The sequence below is a fragment of the Stenella coeruleoalba genome, assembly GCF_951394435.1.
Source record: "Stenella coeruleoalba genome assembly, chromosome: 19".
In the NCBI taxonomy this organism is placed as follows: domain Eukaryota; kingdom Metazoa; phylum Chordata; class Mammalia; order Artiodactyla; family Delphinidae; genus Stenella; species Stenella coeruleoalba.
In genome coordinates, this window is record NC_137165.1 from 47558296 (window position 1) to 47578377 (window position 20082).

The window sequence follows — 20082 nt, forward strand, 5'->3', positions numbered from 1 at the left end:
CCACAGCCTGCCCTATATTATTTTATATTTATGCACTGTTTTATTATTCCCTCTTGAAAGAATAAAGACCTGAGAGTAGGGACCATTTCTTATCCATCACTGGATCTCTGTGAAGGTTTTAACACAGTACCTTGCACGCTGAATAAGTATTAGATAAGTTATTTTTTAACCGTTTTGTAAAGAAATACTTAATGAGACTTCACTTTATATATGATAAATATGTAACATGAGCTAATATCCTTTTCCTCTCAACACTTGGTAAATTGACAACAAAGAAGTACAAAAGGTAAAAACATACTAGAACAAAGAGAAAAGAACCACAATGAGGTATCACCTCACACCTGTTATTATGGCTATTATCAAAAAGACAAGAAATAACAAGTGTTGGCGAGGATGTGGAAAAAAGGAAACCCTTATGCACTGCTGGTAGGAATGTAAATTGGTGCAGCCACTATGGAAAACAGTATGAAAGTTCCTCAAAAAATGAAAAATAGAATTACCATATGATCCAGCAATTCCACTTCTGGATATATCCAAAGGAAAAGATATCACTATCTCAAAAAGACATCTAGGGGCTTCCCTGGTGGCACAGTGGTTGAGAGTCCGCCTGCCGATGCAGGGGACACGGGTTCGTGCCCCGGTCCGGGAAGATCCCACATGCCGCGGAGCGGCTGGGCCCGTGAGCCATGGCCACTGAGCCTGCGTGTCCGGAGCCTGTGCTCCACAACAGGAGAGGCCACAACGGTGAGAGGCCCGCGTACCGCAAAAAAAAATAAAGACATCTATACCCCCCATGTTCACTGCAACATTATTTACAATAACCAAGACATGAAACAACCTAAGTATCCATTGATGGATGAATGGATTAAAAAAATGTGATGTATACACACACACACACACACACAATATACATATATGGAATATGATTCAGCCATAAAAAAGAAGAAAATCCTGCCATTTGTGACAACATGGATGGACCCTTAGGGCATTATGCTAAGTGAAATAAGTCAGACAGAAAAAGACAAATACCGTATGATCTCACTTATATATGGAACCTAAAAAACAAGCCAACAAGCAAGCTCATAGATACAGAGAACAGACTGATGGCTGCCAGAAGCAGGGGATGGGGGTGGGCAAAATGGGTGAAGGGGGTGAAAAGCTATAAACTTCCAGTTATAATATCAATACAAATAAGTTATGGGGATGTACTGTACAACATGGTAACTATAGATAAGAGTGCTATATTGTATATGTGAAAGTTGCTAAGAGAGCAGATCTCAAAAGTTCTCATCACAAGAAAAAGAACATGTTTTTGTAACTATGTATGTTGACAGGTGTTAACTAGACTTACTGTGGTGATCATTCGGCAATGTATATATATATCAAACCATTATGCTGTACACCTGCAACTAAGATAATGTTGTATGTCAATTACACCACACTTAAAAAAAAAAAAAAGTTGGCTCAAGGTTCCTAACAGAGAAATTCAGTGAAGTGTGCCTACTCCAAGGTGTGAGCCCTAGTCACCCTCCCTCATCTGGCTTCCCAGGATATTGGTCACGTGCCCTCGGACCCCTACTCCCAGCCCCAGGAAAAAAGATTTAAGAAATCTTCCCTTAAGAAACCAAATAGACTCACAGGAGAAAAAAAAAAAGAGTGAAAGAGAAAACAAAAATTCACAAAAACAAAAACAAATATTGATACCTGGGGTTCCACTGCCCAATTACTCTGCAGTGAAACCCACCAGCTGACAACCCATGGCCACCCACAAAGTGCTACCCAGTGCTTCACTCCTAAATATGAACAGTTGAGGATCACGAGGCACTTGAAAAAAGTCTCCAATATCAAAGAGAAAAAACTAAAACCTAAGAAAGGAATCTGAGAAAACAAAAGAAACAGAAGAAATCTTCAAAAAAAAAAAACTATATAAATATCCTTAGAGAGATAAGTCAGGATGTTGCATCCAAGAAGAGAATGCTCTGAAAAAGGAACAGAGAAAAGAGCTTTGGGAAATTATATATCATAAATAATTATTATGTTAGCTGAACTTTCCAAATTCAATAATAAGAAAACCACCCAATTAAAAACTGGGCAAAGGGAGTTCCCTGGTGGTCCAGTGGATAAGACTGCGCTCCCAATGCAGGGGGCCTGGGTTCAATCCCTGGTCGGGGAACTAGATCCTGCATGCATGCTGCAACTAATTAGTCCACATGCTGCCACTAAAGATCCCGTATGCCACAAGTAAGACCCAGCACAGCCTAAATAAATAAATATTTTTTAAACGGGCAAAATATTTCAACAGACACTTCACCAATGATTTTCTTCACAGACAGCAAATAAGCACGTGAAGAGATAACTCAGCATTACTAATCATTAGGGATGGATGACTGATAAAGATACAGTGATATGGGAAAACCTTGCCGTATATCAGGGAAAAACAGTTTGTTTAGTGTCATCCTAGTTATAACTTTTAAAAAATGTGTAGATAAAAGCAGGTTACAGTAAGTGGAATTATATATATATATATATATATATATATATATACACACACACACACACAGAAACATGTCTAGTGAGTATCTTTGGTTGGTGGGATTACAGATCATTTTCATTTTCATCTTTATATTATATGTATTTTCCCAAAGGAGTAAATCTACACTATTTTTAAATTTTTCATTGCAATTTTTAAAAACAACTTGAGAATAAATGAGATCTCAGGGGAAGGAGGGAGACAGTGAGGGGGCCAGGGGCTGGTTTGAAAACCTGGAAACCTGGTGTTTAAGGAACAGGCAGAGGAAAATGGCATGGAGGAGAGGAACTACCAAAGAGCTGAAATTCTCAAGGGCACTATTTCTACTTTAACTGACCCCTGTAAATAACTAAAGGAAATGTATTATTTATTATAGTTCTAGAATAAATCAGATGTTAGGTAAACTGAATGTTTTGAATGGGTAAGTTAAACATTTAGTAATTCTTTTAAAGGGGGGAAAATAAAGCTCTATTTTCAGGTACATTTTTATTTAATGTGGTGCTTAAAATATTTTTATACCTTGTGAGTCAGTTGACAGCTTTCGACAGAATAAAATACTACCTCACTACATTGTAAGGTCCCTATATCCCTACAGAATATCCACTTTCAGTTCAGGAACAAATCAACAGACAATAATAGTTACTATTTATTGAATCTTTACTATATATATGCCAGGCACTGTTCTAGGCACTTCACATGCATTAACCCATTCAGCCCTCACAACATCCTGAATTCAGTACTATGATATCTCCATTTTACAAAGGAGGAAAGTGAGGTACAAAGAGCTGAGCAAAATGCCCATCATCACAGAGCCCAGATTCAAACCTATGAGGACTGGTTCCAGATCCTTCACTCTTTAAAACTCTGTGCTACATGCTACCTCCCTAGATCCCTGACATTCATAAAAGATTTATCTAAAATCCTGAGACTCTCACGTATCATGACAGCCTAAAATTTTGCGGTGGGCTGACATATGTGGGTGCCTCCGAAGCCTGCCAGACGCCCTCACACTGACTATGTGGGAAAACGACTCCACTTACACTGCTCCTTCTCTGACAAACCCTGGTATAAATTCTCCAAGCTGACCTAAAGCAATCCAAAAATCATAGATATTTTGGAAGATTTACAAACCAGCTCTCATTCATCCTAAGAGAACTGTTTTAAAACTACTGTAATGAACAAAATAAGTCTGGTTATAAAGATTCTACTAAAATTGTATTTGTAATAATCCAGCTATTCCACTCCTAGGATATACCCAAGAGAAATAAACACATCTTGTCCAGACAAAAACCTATACACGAAGGTTAGCAGCAGTATTACTCATAACAGCCAAAAAGTAGAAACAATTCAAATATCCATGAAGTGATGAATGGATGAGCAAAATGCGGCATATCCATATAATGGAATATTATTTAAATACAGTGCTGTTACATGCTCCAAGATCCATGAACCTTGAAAACATTATGCTAAGTGAAAGGAGCCACATATTGTATGATTCCTTTCATAAGAAAGTTCCAAAAGAGACAAATCAACAGAGAATGAAGTAATAGTTGCCAGGGGATGGAGCAGGGGAGGAAGAGAACAGGGAGTGACTGCTATGGATATGGGTTTCTTGTTGGGGTGATAAAAAACGTTCTGGAATTAGATAGGGATGATGTATTCACAACTCCGTGAATATACTAAAAACCATTGAATAATACACTTTTTTTAAAGGGTAAATTTTATGGTACGTATACTGTATCTCAATAAAGCTGCTATTTTAAAAATGCAAAACTCTGTGTGTGTGTGTGTGTGTGTGTGTGTGTGTGTGTGTGTATAATTTAAAAAAAAATTTTTTTTTTGCCATGCCAACTTGTGGGATCTTAGTTCCCCAACCAGGTATTGAATCTGGGCCCTCGTCAGTGAGAGCTCAGAGTCCTAACCCCTGGACCACCAGGGAATTCCCAATTTTTTGGTATTTTTTAAATGTAATTTTTATTAAATACTTCTCAAAAATAATTCAGTAATTTAGATGTCCAATGTTAGCTCTTACTGTTACTATTTTTAAAAATCAACCAGCAATCAAAAAATACTTGAGGAATGTAACTTAGTATCTAGAAAAATATACAGAATAATCTGATACATACCAGTATACCAAACAATTAAAACGTTATATTTAGCTATATGCATTTTAATACTATCTGCATTTTACTGTCTATCTTTTAAAGTGCATTTTGTAAGTTTTTTTTTTAAGAAATGTTCTGTCTCCTGAAGCTTATCATTTTAAAGAACTGAAAGCATGAAAAAAATTAGAATAATGAGGGTCAGTGCTAAACTAGTGCTAAATTACGAAGATGAGGCTATAACTGCTATAAGAGGCATTCAAAGAGAAGAGAGGACTTCCCTGGCGGTCCAGTGATTAAGACCCCGTGCTTCTACTACAGGGGGCGCGGGTTCGATCTCTGGTCGGGGAACTAAGATCCCACATGCCAAGCGGTGCAGCCAAAAAGAAAAAAGAGAGAGAGAAGAGACCAAGGTGAGCAACAGAACTCTGGGAAGACTTCTAGGAAGAGATCCCCAGAGCATGGCTAAGGACCAGGGAGGGAGCAATCTAACCAATGCAAAGAGGGCATCTACTAGGATTTCCTCCTGTCTGTGTCACCCAGACTACCAGTCTGCCACCACTACCACCACCTTCTCACCCGTGGCACCCCCCCCACCAAGGATCTGCAGTCACAGGGAGGACATGGGGTCTTGAAGAGGGAGGAAAGGCAGACCTAACGGAACAGACCAGAGCTCCTGGCCTTAATATCCTCATTCCTGCTGCACACCCACATTTCAATACCCAGCTCCACTTCCAAATATACACCAGAAGAGTACTGAGCCTGAGCTGTACACAGACCATCTATTATTGCATACCTCAGACACACCTCTCTAATACCCACAGGTCATGTTGTCCAACTTTTTCATAACTCTTTGGGGCCCGCATTTTCTTTCTTTTAATTCTCATGTTTAACCTCTTCAGGTACCAATACCTGAAAACAGATCTCATTAATTTCCCTTATAATCTTAAATTCCTGTACCTACTGAAAGCATTGCCATTCTTACAGAGGCATATCTGATGCATTCCTCTGTCTACACTTCTGATGCTGGAGAATTCTGAAGTACCTCCTGAATTGATCTTCCCATCCAGGGCTACAAAACCCATCCAGATCCCCACCAGTTATCTGTCCTCTTCCAATCCATCCTGCAGAACAGAAGTAATGCTAAACTTCCTGATGTCCCCCTGAAATCATATCCCGCTTGTTTCCAGATCTTCTGATTGATCCCCAATACCCACACATGAAATAGACCTGAAATAGACAGGAGGGTGGGAGGGGAGGAGACTTCAGAAATCACCTCTTCCATTAATTCTCTCAATTTGTGGGGGAAAGAACTGGCTGCATCAGTGATTTAACAGTATCCACGATTTGATTTGGTTTTGTTTCATGCTCCCACGTGGTGCTGATAGGAATACAGCAAATCCCTTGGGTGTTCCAGGAGTGAAAAATGACTGAGGATCACTGATCTACCCCAATTGTTATCCTACAAATGAGGGAGAGAGGAGATGCTATAGCCTGGTTCTCTAAGTACTGCCCAACAATGGTGCTTTATCTTTTTATTTCCTATTCACATACTCAGGCTCTTGCTAAAGCAGGTTACTTAAGCCTGCCTGCACCTTAGAATCAGTGCCTTGCTTCATGCTGCTCCCTCCCTTCTTCTGTCCATCCTCAGTAGCCACATGTCCATCCTCACTAGCCACATGTCCATCCAGGAAGCATAACACCCACACCAACTCCCCCAAATAGGGTATGATCTCACCCTCCTTTAAATCTCCACTGCACTTCGTACCTCACTTGTAGCAATCAGGAATTCCAAGCACAATGAAAAGATACTTGGTTGACACCAGTGAGAATAAATACTGCCAGCAGGTAACAAATTCTGCTTCAGATCAATCTACAGTTCATTCATGGCACCTACGCCACCCATCTCCACTGTCATAATCCTTAGAGCACAGGTCCCCAACCTTTTTGGCACCAGGGCTTCATGGAAGACAATTTTTCCATGCACGGGGGTGGGGGGGGGGGGTGATGGTTCAGGCGGTAATGCGAGCGATGGGGAGCGGCGGATGAAGCTTCACTCCTCGCGCTCACCTCCTGCTGTGCAGGCCGGTTCCTAACAGGCTGCGGACCAGTACCGGACCCCTGCCTTAGAGGACATAAATCACTAACTCTCCCAGGGCAACACCAGCGCTTTTGCTTTCTGAAGTCATCAGAAGCTCCAAATTTCAAAATACCACCAAGGGGCTTCCCTGGTGGCGCAGTGGTTGAGAGTCCGCCTGCCGATGCAGGGGACGCGGGTTCGTGCCCCGGTCTGGGAAGATCCCACGTGCCGCGGAGCGGCTGCGCCCGTGAGCCATGGCCGCTGAGCCTGCGCGTCCGGAGCCTGTGCTCCGCAACGGGAGAGGCCACAACAGTGAGAGGCCCGCGTACCGCAAAACAACAACAACAAAAAAAATCAAAATACCACCTAGGTATTCTCAGATGTTCCACACAAGTTAAATGCAAGAACTATTCTGTTTAAAGTCTAATTTAACTTTTTTGAATTAGAAAATGCTTGATTTCAAGGTGCTGTCAGAACTTTACCAAATGCCTATTCAAAAGATTTTCTACACAATCCTTCTCAATGTACTTGCAAACTATGTCATAAAACCTACAGGCTGAAATAACTCTAAATTTTAACAATAAAAATAAAAGCCTCATTCAACCAAATGCCTTGAATTTAAGCAAAACTAGATGATTTCAATTTTGTATTAACAAATTGTTATACCTATAATAATATCTGTCATGTGAGAACCTTACGTACCCATTTAAAATTTCTCTCCATTAAAAGGAAAACATTTCACCTCCAGTGAATACTTTTTTAAATATATGGTTTTAGAAAATTAAGCTAGTAACATCAACCAATGTCTTCGCATCAACAGGTATATTACCTACAAAGTACTCAACATATGAATAGATGAATGAGTAATTTCTTATACTAGGAATTGAATATTTAGTACTTAAGCCAACATTCTAGTTTACAAAGCTTAATAATCTTCTCTAAATTACCAATAAAGTATATTCCTCTCTGAGCCCTGACAATACAGCTGGATTCAAATCCACCAAACACATTTATTTATGAGCTTGGGGATATCAAACCATCTAGAACATTTTTCCTTCCAAAGCACATACATTTTTCCTTCCAAAGCACATACATTTACCTAGAAGTACAGACAATAAAACTAATGAAACAGGTGCTTAGCCTAAACAACTCACTGTCATGCATTGTTCTAGGCAAGCAGACGTATTCTAAAAGTTTAGAACGCAAAATGTATCATCTCTTCTACCATAATCTTGAGAAATAATGTTTCAAAAAGTAAAACATCTAACACGTTAACACCACATCCAATAAAGGAAGGAAAATGCCTGGCAAGCAATATGAAACAGCAGCTCAAAACACACTAACTCTGCTGCTAAAAACATTCCCTGGTCAATGTATCAAAATCTAATTAGACCAATATTTAGTTTCCCAAATCCAAAATATTTAGGAATTATGGCACCCACAGTAGAATTAGCACAACTTCATTTATTACAAGTTCTCACCTACTAACAATCATCTGTCCAACCAATCTCTGATGAGCACCGGCTGTGTGAGACACGCTGTACTAGGAAATGCAGGTGGTATAAGATTAATATAAGCATATATAATCCATAATTTCACATAAAGATAGGACAAGCATACACAAGGTGCACTATGAATGTCATCAGAAAAAACGAAATGTCATGGAAGTACATAAAGATATAAGCATCTTTTTAAAAAAGGAAACCTAACCACAAACTGTAATTTAACTCAGCATATACATGGCTCTCAACCCTAAATATTATTTTCTAGGCCTTCAAAGAGGAGTTAAAGTTAGCTGAACCACCCTGCCAAAACACCTTAGCTCTGTCTCATCTGAGAAAACTTCCTCCAATAGTGTAATTTACTCTCCACGGGTCTTTCCATTCTGGGCTCTTGGTAGAAAAGACCACATGTGATTTCTTAAAGTAAAAACTATTACTATAAAAGATGTACTAAAATTAAGTTGGCAAGAAATGAAGAATGGTGTGTAGTCCCTTCTACATACAGGACACAAACACTTGACATTTGATTCATTCCCTTCATTCTCCTGCCAGCTCTCCCCACACCCGACCCCAAAGACAGGCAGATATTCTGTCAGGCAAAAGAAATTACCTTTTTCATGTGCTGTTAGGACAATCTAAACAGGTTAACATCTGACTTAATACTCATACTCCTCCAATGAGTATTTAGGTATTTATAAAAAAACAGACACACTTAAATTTAACCACTTCTACTATCCTAGTCTCTTTTAAAAACAAGTGACACATCTTTATCACTTTGTTAAGATCCTATTCTCTCACGAACTTTACTTTTTAAATGCTCTGAAAACTGGATTCTAATTTAGTTAATCCAGATTAACAAAAATATAAAGGAAAAGTCTTGTAGGTTATCGCTGTAAATTACGGTTTTTTTCACAATTTAGTAAGCCGCAAGTACGCATTTAATACAAAGCCGCCATTGTGTGTGTGTATGTGTGTGTTTTTTAAATAAACAAAACGTATCTCAGCACCAGCCTAGAGGAACTCTGAGAAAATAGGAGAGGAGTCACCATGGAGAAATTCATTACAGATCAGGGAGGACTATTATCCTCAGAAACAGAATGAAAATAAAAAGTCATTTTGCAATAAATCTCCCTATACTTCTGCTGTGTGACTTGGGAGTTGGTCCAAAAGTTCATCTTCAGCAATTGCGTCTGCATGATCAACTATACGTCTCTGCAACAGGTGACAGGAAACTGCATTTCTCAGGCAAAGGCATCAAATTAGTTAAGACGCATGTTCCTGAGGTCTCTTATTTTATTTTGCATTTTACCGAAATGATTTTGAATCAGATGAAATACTAAATTTGTTTTGGTTTCCTTTGGTTTTTCTGCTTTGCTTTTTAATCGGCCATTTACCCGCAACTGTTGCACGCGCCCATTAGCACTCAAGAATAAAAAACAAACACACAGGACCAGATAAGGCTCCCCTACTAACCCAACTGGTCTATTTCCTTAACACACTTTTAAAACCACACAGCTCGGGGTGTGAAGAGAAGCATGTTTTGTGTGTGTTTGCATGGCACAATCTATCTAAATCCCGAATTCCCTTTTTAGGAACAGATATAGAATAAAAATCTAAAAGAAACCACATTAGAAATGCAAAGAGGTCTGCAAAAACAAGAGGCTTCTTTCATTCCAAAAAACCAAACCAAAACAAGGGGAGAAAAATGAATGCAATGGATGTGTGTGTGCCAAACTTTCAACCCTGCCCGGTGGAGACACTGCACTGGCACAAATTTTTAAGAGGAAAAAGAGGGGGTTGGTGGGGGGAGAGGGAGAGAGAGCGCGAGTGTGTGGCCTGCGAACTGCAACAATGCAATCTCCATTTTGAACAATGCGCCTCTTTCCTCTAGTAAATCTAGTTTTTTGCCACTTGATGTGCCGTCGCATTTCCCCTCTGTCTGAGGGGGGAGGAGGGGGTGGGGGGAGACCAGAGAGGGAGTGAGCGAGGGGAGAAGGGGGAGGAGGTGGGGAAGGAGTCTGCAGCAACTGGGCTGGGTGGGTACCTGGAGTGCTGCTATAGGTGCTATGGCTCCTGAAGCTGCTTTCCGTGCAATAACTGGCGTCGTCGTCGTCGTCGTCTTCCATCTCCTCCGGATAATCGGAGTCATCGTCGTCCTCTTCCATCTCATCCTCCTCGTCGTCCTCGGAATCCTGGGTCTCCTCAGCCTCGCCGTCCTCCTCCTCCTCCTCCTCCTCGGAGACCATGTCCTCCTCCTCCTCTTCCTCCTCACTCTCGTGGTCATCGTACACCACTTTGTTGACGGCCCTCCGGGCCGGGGTGGTCCGGGCCAGGTGGCCGCCGCCGCCCCCGCCCCCCGTCCTGCCGCCCCCGCCTCCTCGCCCCCCCCGGCCCGGGGCGCTGGTGCTAGGGGGGGCCGGCGGCGGCGGCGGCTTCCTCCGGCTACTGCTGCCCCCCCTGGGCGAGCTCAGCCGCGTCTTGGGCGCCACCTCAGCCTGGGCGGCGGCCCACCTGCCCCGGCTGCTGCCGCGGTGCCGCGAGCGGAGCCCCCCGATGGGTCCGGACGTAGGCGGCGGCGGCGGCGGCGGGGCCGGGGCGCAGCGCTCCGCAGCGGGAGCCGCGGGCTGCTTGGGCGGCCTGCCCCGCCGGCCCCTCATGTCGGAGACGAGGCGGGGGGAGAAGGGAAAGCGGAGGGGGGAGGGGCGGGCGGAGGGGTGGCGGTGGGGGGCGCCGGGGCCGGGTGGGGAGGCCCGCGGGGCCGGGCGGGAGGGGCCCGGCCGGCGGAAGCGGGTGGAGGGAGAAGGCTCAATCCGAATTGCTGGGGCCCCACTCCGGATCGCCTTCAGCCGCCATCTTGTTTCTTCCCTCTCGCTCGGTGACTGGGGGAACCGACAGCGGCCGCAGGCCCGGAGCGCGGTCACGTGAGCTGCGCCGCCGACGAGCCTGGGACGGAGCGAGGCCTCACGGCGGCCGCTAGGGGGAGCGCGGCAACGCCGGGTCGGGGGCGGGGAGCCCCGGGCCCCCTCCGCTCGGCGTGGCTGGACTGCACCCGCTGGCGGCTCTGAGGAGAGGGTCGCTCCCTCGCGAAGTGCCCCGGGCCGAAGGCCTCAGGAGCCGGCTGCCGAGCCTGAACTCACAGAGCCTCCTGCCCGCATCTCCCCTTCCCCGGCTCCAAGACGAGGGCAGGGAAGCCCCCAAATTCGTCTCCCTCCTGCCTCCTTGGGGAAACTGATGCTGAAAGAGCCAGAGAGGGTGTCGGGCAGGGGGGGAGACTCCAGCGACCGAGGGGGCATGGCAGCGCCAGCAACGGAGGGAAATTACCTGAGGGCGGGGAGACGAGCCCCCAGAAATGTGAAACTCCGAAGGCTGGGCTCTAGAGAGTCCTGAAATTGATCCCAGTGACAACTACTCGGGGGCTGTGCCAGAAGCCACGCCCAAAGCTGCCAGAACCCGAGCGAGGGTCGCTCTGAGACTCTTCGGATAAAATTCCCACCCAAAAAGCCTTCGATAAACTTCAGAGTGCAACTGCATTCCAGTCCCCTCCACCTTTTCCAGGGTCCCAGCTAGAAACTTGACCACCTCTGAAAGAACTTTTTTATTTGCTGTGGAAAGGGTAACTTCCCACCTCATACCTACTTTAAAATGTTGTATGTTTGTGTTATCGGGAAATAATTTTAATCTCCTTACCTGACAAGTAACCAAGTCTCGGCTAAACCCAGGGAACGAATCATAATGATGAAATTTTAGGCATCCCCAGACCAACGCAGGGAGACTCAACTCGCAGTGGTCTGGGGCTAAGAGCAAGGTTTTATAAACATATTAATATTTATTGAAGCACGTGACCACCAAAAAGTTATTTAAGGAAAAATAGTTAACAGGATTCTGCCCACCAAGTGGCTTATTATAATGGAGTTAGAAGGATAGAACGCGTATGTGAAATGAAAATGAACGTACAAGCATTAACTGCCAAATTCATTTATTCAATATAGTTCCATTGAGCAGCAAGCGTGGCAAACTTACATGCCTTCAGGGACCAGGTGACTAGTGAAAGTAAATCAAGTGAGCAAGGTGAGGACTTTGGCGGATGGAAATGCCTGTTTTGTTTAAAGAGCGCAACTTTGGGAATGTGGGCCTAAAATGGCCAGACCTTCGAATTTTTCAAGAGAAGGTGAAAATGTGCATTTCACATGAAATCTCTTGATTTTTAAATGTTGGCAACTGTCAGTTTAAAAAAAAAAACACTTCAGATTGATCAAAATGAATGCAGTTCAGATATAGCTGAGAATCTACAAGTGTGCAACCTGTATCCTGCACTATATAAAGTACAACCCTATGTACTTAAATAGAAAGATATTAAAAATGGTGACAGCCTTCAGAGTTTACAATCTCATGACGGAAGAAACCTACTTTAAAATAGGTTCTCGGGACTTCCCTGGTGGTGCAGTGGTTAAGAATCTGCCTGCCAATGCAGGGGACACCGGTTTGATCCCTGGCCCGGGAAGATCCCACATGCCACGGAGCAGCTAAGCCCGTGCGCCACAACTACTGAGCCTGCCCTCTAGGGTCCGCGAGTCACAAATCCTGAGCCCACGCGCCTAGAGCCCGTGCTCTACAACAAGAGAAGCCACCGTAATGAGAAGCCCGCGCACCGCAACGAAGAGTAGACCCCGCTGGCAGCAACTAGAGAAAGCCCACACGCAGCAACGAAGACCCAGTGCAGCCAAAAAATATAAAATAAATTAAAAATAAACAAATAAAATAGGTTCTCATTAGGTATTATAAGTGATCTAGAGATGATTTAAAGTATATGGGAGAATGTGTGTAGGTTATGTGCAAATACTATGCCATTTTATATAAGGGACTTGAGCAAGCTTGGATTTTGGTATCTGGGGGTGGGAGGGTATAGGAAGAGCTGTCCTGGACCAATTCCCCGAGGATACCCAGGGACCGTTGTAAATAGAATCCAAGCTCTCAAGCTCTTGTCTTCCAGCTGGCTCAGTAGGCGTGAATTCCCTGGGTCATTCCACTATTCCTTAAAGCCAGCTGCTTCTGGTTGTCGGGGTCCACAACACAGGGCTAGTGAATCTGATAGGACAGCCAGTTTCTTTACTTATTTCACTGTAAAGTTAGTTCCTTGGTCAGATGCTGTTATGGACTAAATGTTTCTGTTGCTACAAAATTCGTAAGATGAAATCCTCCCCCCAATGTGATGTATTAGGAGATGGGGCCTTTGAGAGTTAATTAGGATTAGGTGAGATCATGAGGGTAGAGCCCGCATGAATGAGATACGTGCCTTTATAAGATTATGAGAGAGACTGCTTCCCATCTCTGCTCTCTGGGTGAGGATATAATAAGTCGGCAGTCTGCAACCCGGAAGAGGGCTCTCACTAGAACCCAACCACACTGGCATCCTGATCTCAGACTTCCAGCTTGTGAGAAATAAATTTCTGTTGTTTATAAGCCCCACAGGCTATGGTAATTTGTGATAACAGCCTGAACTAAGACATACACCATGATGTATAAGATACCATGATGGTGAATAAGGTATTTGGTAAACCCATTTAGAATAAGGATGGTAAAGGCGTGGCTGGTAGGAAAGGAAATCCAAATTCAGTATAAACCTCCTCCCAATGAAGTTGACTCACTTAACCACCATGACAGAAATAATACCTGATAATGATTCCTTCTAAAACGGGCATTCTGCAGTGGCAACAGATTAGCCTTGCTGAGGAGAATCCTGTGAGGAGCTCATGACCCCAGTGAGCAGGCACTGGGTTGACTAGGAAAAGGGCTTCACCCACCTGTCCAGTCATCTTGTTCACTAATTTTTTTTTTTTTTTTTTTTTTTGCGGTACACGGGCCTCTCACTGTTGTGGCCTCTCCCGTTGTGGAGCATAGGCTCCGGAAGTGCAGGCTCAGCGGCCATGGCTCACGGGCCCAGCCACTCCGCAGCATGTGGGATCTTCCCGGACCGGGTCACGAACCCACGTCCCCTGCATCGGCAGGCGGACTCTCTGTGCCACCAGGGAAGCCCTTGTTCACTAATTTATTAAAGCTTCTTTAGCAGTGGGGACTTTTTTTTTTTTTTTTATGTTTGCCTGCATCAGGTCTTCATTGTGGCATGCAGGGTCTTCGTTGCAGTGTGCAGGCTTCCCTCTAGTTGTGGCCTTTGTGCTCAGTAGTCGTGGTGCACGGGCTCAGTTGCCCCGCGGCATGTGGGATCTTAATTCCCCGACCAGGGATTGAACCTGCATCCCCTGCATTGGAAAGCAGATTCTTAACCACTGGGCCACCAGGGAAGTCCCAGCAGTGGGGACATTTTGATAAATATTCATATAGGATACAAGTACTCTCACTTTCTAGGTCTATTCTGAGGTTCATCTACAGCTACATCCTCTCTCCCAAACCTCCTTGTCACCAGCCTAAGTCCTTACCCAGCTGGCCCATGAATTGGTGTAGAGTCTTTCTCAAGGCAAAGTGAACCACAAAAGTACAACTCAAAGCTCTGCCCACTGGGAAGACTTCCTTTTGCCACTTCCAAGACCATTTTCAAGACCATCTCCAAGTGTAGCTAGAACACCTTAGCAGTCCACTGCCAGCTGATACCAACTGTTAAACCAAGCTCAAATGTCTTCCTTAGTCACCTAGTCACAGGAGTTTTCCATGAGACCAAGGTGTGAATTGAGGGAGGAGTGGCAGCAAAATGGAAATAAACATACAGGCATACCTCATTTTATCATGCTTCACTTTACTGCGCTTTGCAGATACTGTGTTTTTTTACAAATTGGAGGCCAACGTGGCAAGCAGCTGGCTGTCAGCTCCCATAAAGTGGAGTATTCCTTCAATGTGAGAGGGAATGTAGGTTGGGTGAGATACGACAGAGAGGGAAGTGAACATGAGTTGACTTGGATGTGGGTAACTTGGAGAATGATGTATCACAGACCTACAGGTAAGACTCAGAAAGTCAGCACAGGAGCTGGTTTAGGAAGGAAGTGATTAGCTCTGTGACCTTAGATGAGTCACCCTGATTGGGCCCCAGTTTCCTCATAAATAAGTTAAGGTGCTGGGTTAGATCTGTACTTTCCAACTGTTTCACATTATAGCATCCAATGAAAACTAGAGGAGCTTATTGAATGTGATAAAATGTTTTCTTTATAGAATATGATTATAATAAAAATTAAATATATAGCATTAGAGAAGATATTAAATTGTGAATTTGTTAACACTTTTCAAAAAGTCATTTTTATTACATGAGAAACTTGAACTTGAATCCTAGTACCTAATTTTATATTCTCAGCTTTGTGTTTTAAATAGCTCGTTCCTGACTGAGACTCTTGAACAGTGATCTCTTTAAATGACAAGAAACTGTATAGTAGTAGGTGACCCAAAGAAATTTAAACCATCTTTGATAACCGTTCAAACATTTACAACAGTAGAAATTATATTTAAGTTATATTTAAGGCTCTTCCTCTTCTTTCATTGACAAATGTGCTTATAAAATTTCTTGTGGATTTTTGATCCAATCAGACTTGATCATAGCTAGTATTTCAAAACAATGATTGAAGCCCTAGTTTACAGAACACAGACACTATTAGAATAGTCAGTTCACAGTTTAGACATCTTTGTGGCACATCTGCCACAAACAGACAAAATTATCCAACATCAAAGTTTGTGAAGATGGAGTTTCTGAGCTGCCTGCACAGAACCCCCGCCACACATATGCACTCATTCACAACTTCCTGCCCACTGGTTGCTCCTTGCATTCCTTGGGCACCTGGGACACAAACTCCTCCAGCATCTCTACGTAGGCAACGATGTGCCGTGCATCTGGCTGCCAGTGGTGGCCTCTTGCTCACTCTCAGACCCCGCCCCCCTCTCTGAAGGTCATCAGAGGATGAGGCTGTAGTGAACAGAGGTGACTGGTCCAGAGGCTCCAGCCACGCTGGGGGCTGGGAGGATGAACATCTCCGCCCGCCCATACCTCATTCACTGTGCACTAGTGCGTGTCATAGCTCCCTGGTTCGGCAGGTCTAGATTAGATCATCTCTATGGTTCCTTCCAATGTGCTTATGATCCTGCGATGCTTCTTATCTAGGTAGGCTGGATTTGGCTTACTGATGGGAAAATGAGGTGGAAATGTCTAGGAGACAGTTTGAAATGTGGACCGAAGCTCTAGCGAGATTAAAACTAGAGGTGTGATTTGGGAGCCAGCCTCATTGAGATGAAAGCGGCAGCCACGTGGATAAGTTAAACTACTATGAGCGGAAGTGCAGAGAGAGAAGAGCACCTCATATAGACCTTGGAGAATCATTTACATTTCAGAGATGAAAGAACAGGAAGAGAAGTCTATTCCATGATGTAGAGAATGATCAGTCAGGGAATTCCCTGGCGGTCCAGTTGTTAGGACTCCGCGCTTCCACTGCAGGGGGCACAACTTCGATCCCTGGTGGGGGAACTAAGATCCCACATGGGGAACTAAGATCCCACATGCCGCACTGCATGGCCAAAAAAAAAAAACCAGAGAGAGAGAGAATGATTAGTCAGTATCAACACTAGCTTTGGGGGCCTTCCCTGGTGGCACAGTGGGTAAGAGTCTGCCTGCCAATGCAGGGGACACGGGTTTGAGCCCTGGTCCGGGAAGATCCCACATGCGGCAGAGTAACTAAGCCCGAGAGCGCCACAACTACTGAAGCCTGCGCACCTAGAGCCCGTGCTCCGCAACAAGAGAAGCCACCGCAATGAGAAGCCCACGCACTGCAATGAAGAGTAGCCCCGCTCGCCGCAACTAGAAAAAGCCCACACACAGCAACAAACACCCAATGCAGCCAAAAATAAATAAATAATTTAAAAAAACAAAACAACAACAATAACAAAAACACTGGCTTTGGGGTAAGGCATAACCAAATGGAAAACAAGGGCTGATTGAGGAAACTGTACCCCAGACCTGTGAACCTCTAATCCTACTTTTCCTCTGATCTCTTTGACAACTCCCCTCAGTTTCTTTTGTGGACTCATCTCCCTCCACCTACTGGCTCCAATGTCATCATAGTCACACTTCTGTCCTACTTACACATTGCCTGGACCCTCTCGCCCACACCCATGACTTCTGTTGCCACCCAATGAGCTCATGTTTCCCAAACGAGCATCTCTTGTCCAGACCTGTGCTCTGATCACCTGTTTCTCAAGCAATCATTTGATTAGTTTTCTCACTTCCCTGGTACCAGAAGTAAAAGCCCTCTGAATTTAAACACAAATATTCTGCTCACCCATCAGTCCTTATTTAGGGAGGAACACAGCCTGGCTCCAGCTGAGAAAACAAACACCATCTGGGGACCTAAATTGTTTGCATCTTTGGAAGTATTCCGTGCAGTGAAATAGGGTCACCAACTTAACCTGATCTGCCAAGGACTTTCCCAGTTTTAGCCTGAGTCTTGCATCCCTCTTGGTTCCAGGTGAACCCGGTGGTTGGTCACCTTCCACGGAGGTGTCCACTGTGAAGTACTAGCAAGGGCAAAGTTCTGGAAAGAGTGGCTGTGTCTATAAGTACAGCCATTTTATGAATATTGGGGTGGCAGGGGAAAGCAGATATGCTCTAGCTATTCCCTAGGGCACCCAGAACATTTGCAAAAGTCTGCAGGAGCAGGTGGGGGCAATGAAGCAGAGAAATTTGGGTACAAGGTAAATATGGCCTCATTTAAACCCACAGGCTGGAGAGGCCCGGGGACTTTTGGAATATAATTACATAGCCAAGATGACACCACACACACAGTTTTGTCTAGGGCTTTTGTATCTGTAATTCTACAATACAGACTTACAATTTAATGGCTGCATAATACTCCAGGAGGATTTTGAGTTTGTTTCAATGTTTTTCCTATTACAAATAACACTTCATGAATATCTTTGTGCTAAAAGGTTTTTTCTGTATTAAAATGTTTTTCAGTAGTAATTTACAATTATCATTGATGGCATGTATACATTTTAAGATATTATCTCATTTAATCCTCTATATTAAAGCACCACTCTGGAGCAGGTATTATCTTCCTTAGATAGAAACTGGAGCCCCGAGGCCATGTCATTTGCCCATAAGCTGGAGCATGATGGAGCCAGGACTCGAAACCAGCACCACTATACACCTTTTAAAATATGCTGATGAATTTTGATTAGTTCAGGGCCGCATTGTCACTTGCCTGGGTTTGCTCTACTGATCCTCCCTGAGCCTTGCATATGCATCTCTTTATTTCTGGTTATATGTGTTGCCCAATTCATCACATGTATTTATCTTTTGCATTTCTCCCACTGTGTTGTATTTGCTTGTTTACACATCTGTTCCACCTGCAGGTGGGGAGAGCCCACCGAGGGTAGAAATGCATCTTATTCATCTCCTCCCAACATACCTAGCAGAATGGAGTGGAGACAAGCGGTTTGCTGTTGCATGTGCAAAAGGAGAACCAATTGGTAACTTAAGAGTGAAGGATTATGGGACTTCCCTGGCGGTCCAGTGGTTAAGACTTCGCCTTCCAATGCAGGGGGTGTGAGTTTGATCCCTGGTCTGGGAGCTAAGATCTCACATGCTTTGCAGCCAAAAAACCAAAACATAAAACAGAAGCAATATTGTAACAAATTCAATGAAGACTTTAAAAATGGTCTGCATTAAAAAGAAAAAAATTCTTAAAAAAATAAAGAGCAAAGGATTATTACAGGATTGAAGGGACTGGAACAACTTGATGGGTGAGGCCTGATGGTCTTGTATGTGCCGAGAGAAAGTGACATCATCAGGGACCAGTGGGGAGGGGAGGAAGGTCTTGATCCAGGCAGACAAGCTATTCTGGACTGTGGGAATGGAGGAAGCAAATTTAGGGCGGTGGGAATGTCCATGGATGCCTTCACTTACTCACTCACTGGACCCAGCATGTTTGGGCAACAGTAAGAAGCCTAAATGGGGATTTCCCTGGCTGTCCAGTGGTTAAGACTCTGTGCTTCCACTGCAAGGGGCATGGGTTTGATCCCTGGTCGGGTAACTAAGATCCCACATGCCACGCAGTATGGCAAAAAAAAAAAAAGACTAAATGTGTTGGGGCAACTCTGTAATCCGGGGCAGGTTTCTTGACCTCTATTTTGTCATATGTAAAACGGGGATGATGACCACTGTACCCATCTCATAGGGTTGTTACGCATATTAAATAAAAGAATGCACACGAGGAGCCCAGTACAGTGCCTGAAACTCAGCAAACGCTGAATAAAGTTAGGGATAATAGGGGCTTCCCTGGTGGTGCAGTGGTTAAGAATCCGCCTGCCAATGCAGGGAACACAGGTTCGAGACCTGGTCCGGGAAGATCCCACATGCCACGGAGCAACTAAGCCCGTGCATCACAACTACTGAGCCTGCTCTCTAGAGCCCACGAGCCATAACTACTGAGCCCGTACGCCACAACTACTGAAGCCCACGTGCCTAGAGCCCATGCTCCCAACAAGAGAAGCCACCACAATGAGAACCCTGCGCACCACAATGAAGAGTAGCCCCGCTCACTACAACCAGAGAGAGATAAGCCCGTGTGCAGCAAAGAAGACCCAATGCAGCCAAAAATAAAATAAATAAAATAAAATAAATAAATTTATTTTTAAAAAGTTAGGGATAATAATAATTATTATGATTCTATAATTATTATTTTATTAATAGGAGAACACTGAGAAGTGTGTGTACAGTGACATGGAATTGTCCAATGTTAATACTCAGGAATCAGGTCTGGATTCAGCCCTGGGGCTACCACATAATAGCATGATTTGCATAATTCTATAACCTCTCTAAGTCCTAGTTTTCCCAGCTGTTAAAAATAAAGAATAGTACTTATTGCTTAGGATTGTTTTAAG

General features: G+C 44.0%; 1 protein-coding gene across 16 annotated transcripts in view; it reads right to left on the reverse strand.

Annotated features, from left to right (window-relative positions):
- The window catches only part of BPTF (bromodomain PHD finger transcription factor), a 141644-nt gene extending 129534 nt beyond the window's left edge, over positions 1-12110 (reverse strand). For 14 of the 16 annotated variants that reach the window (XM_079904280.1, XM_079904277.1, XM_079904288.1 and 11 more), the window contains exon 1: positions 10259-12110. In XM_079904280.1, the coding sequence (XP_079760406.1) occupies positions 10259-10871 (613 nt within the window). In that variant the 5' untranslated portion in view covers positions 10872-12110. The remainder of the gene's footprint in view (positions 1-10258) is intronic. The other 2 variants (XM_079904282.1, XM_079904281.1) reach the window with 1 other exon arrangement.
- Positions 12111-20082: the final 7972 nt, after the last annotated feature.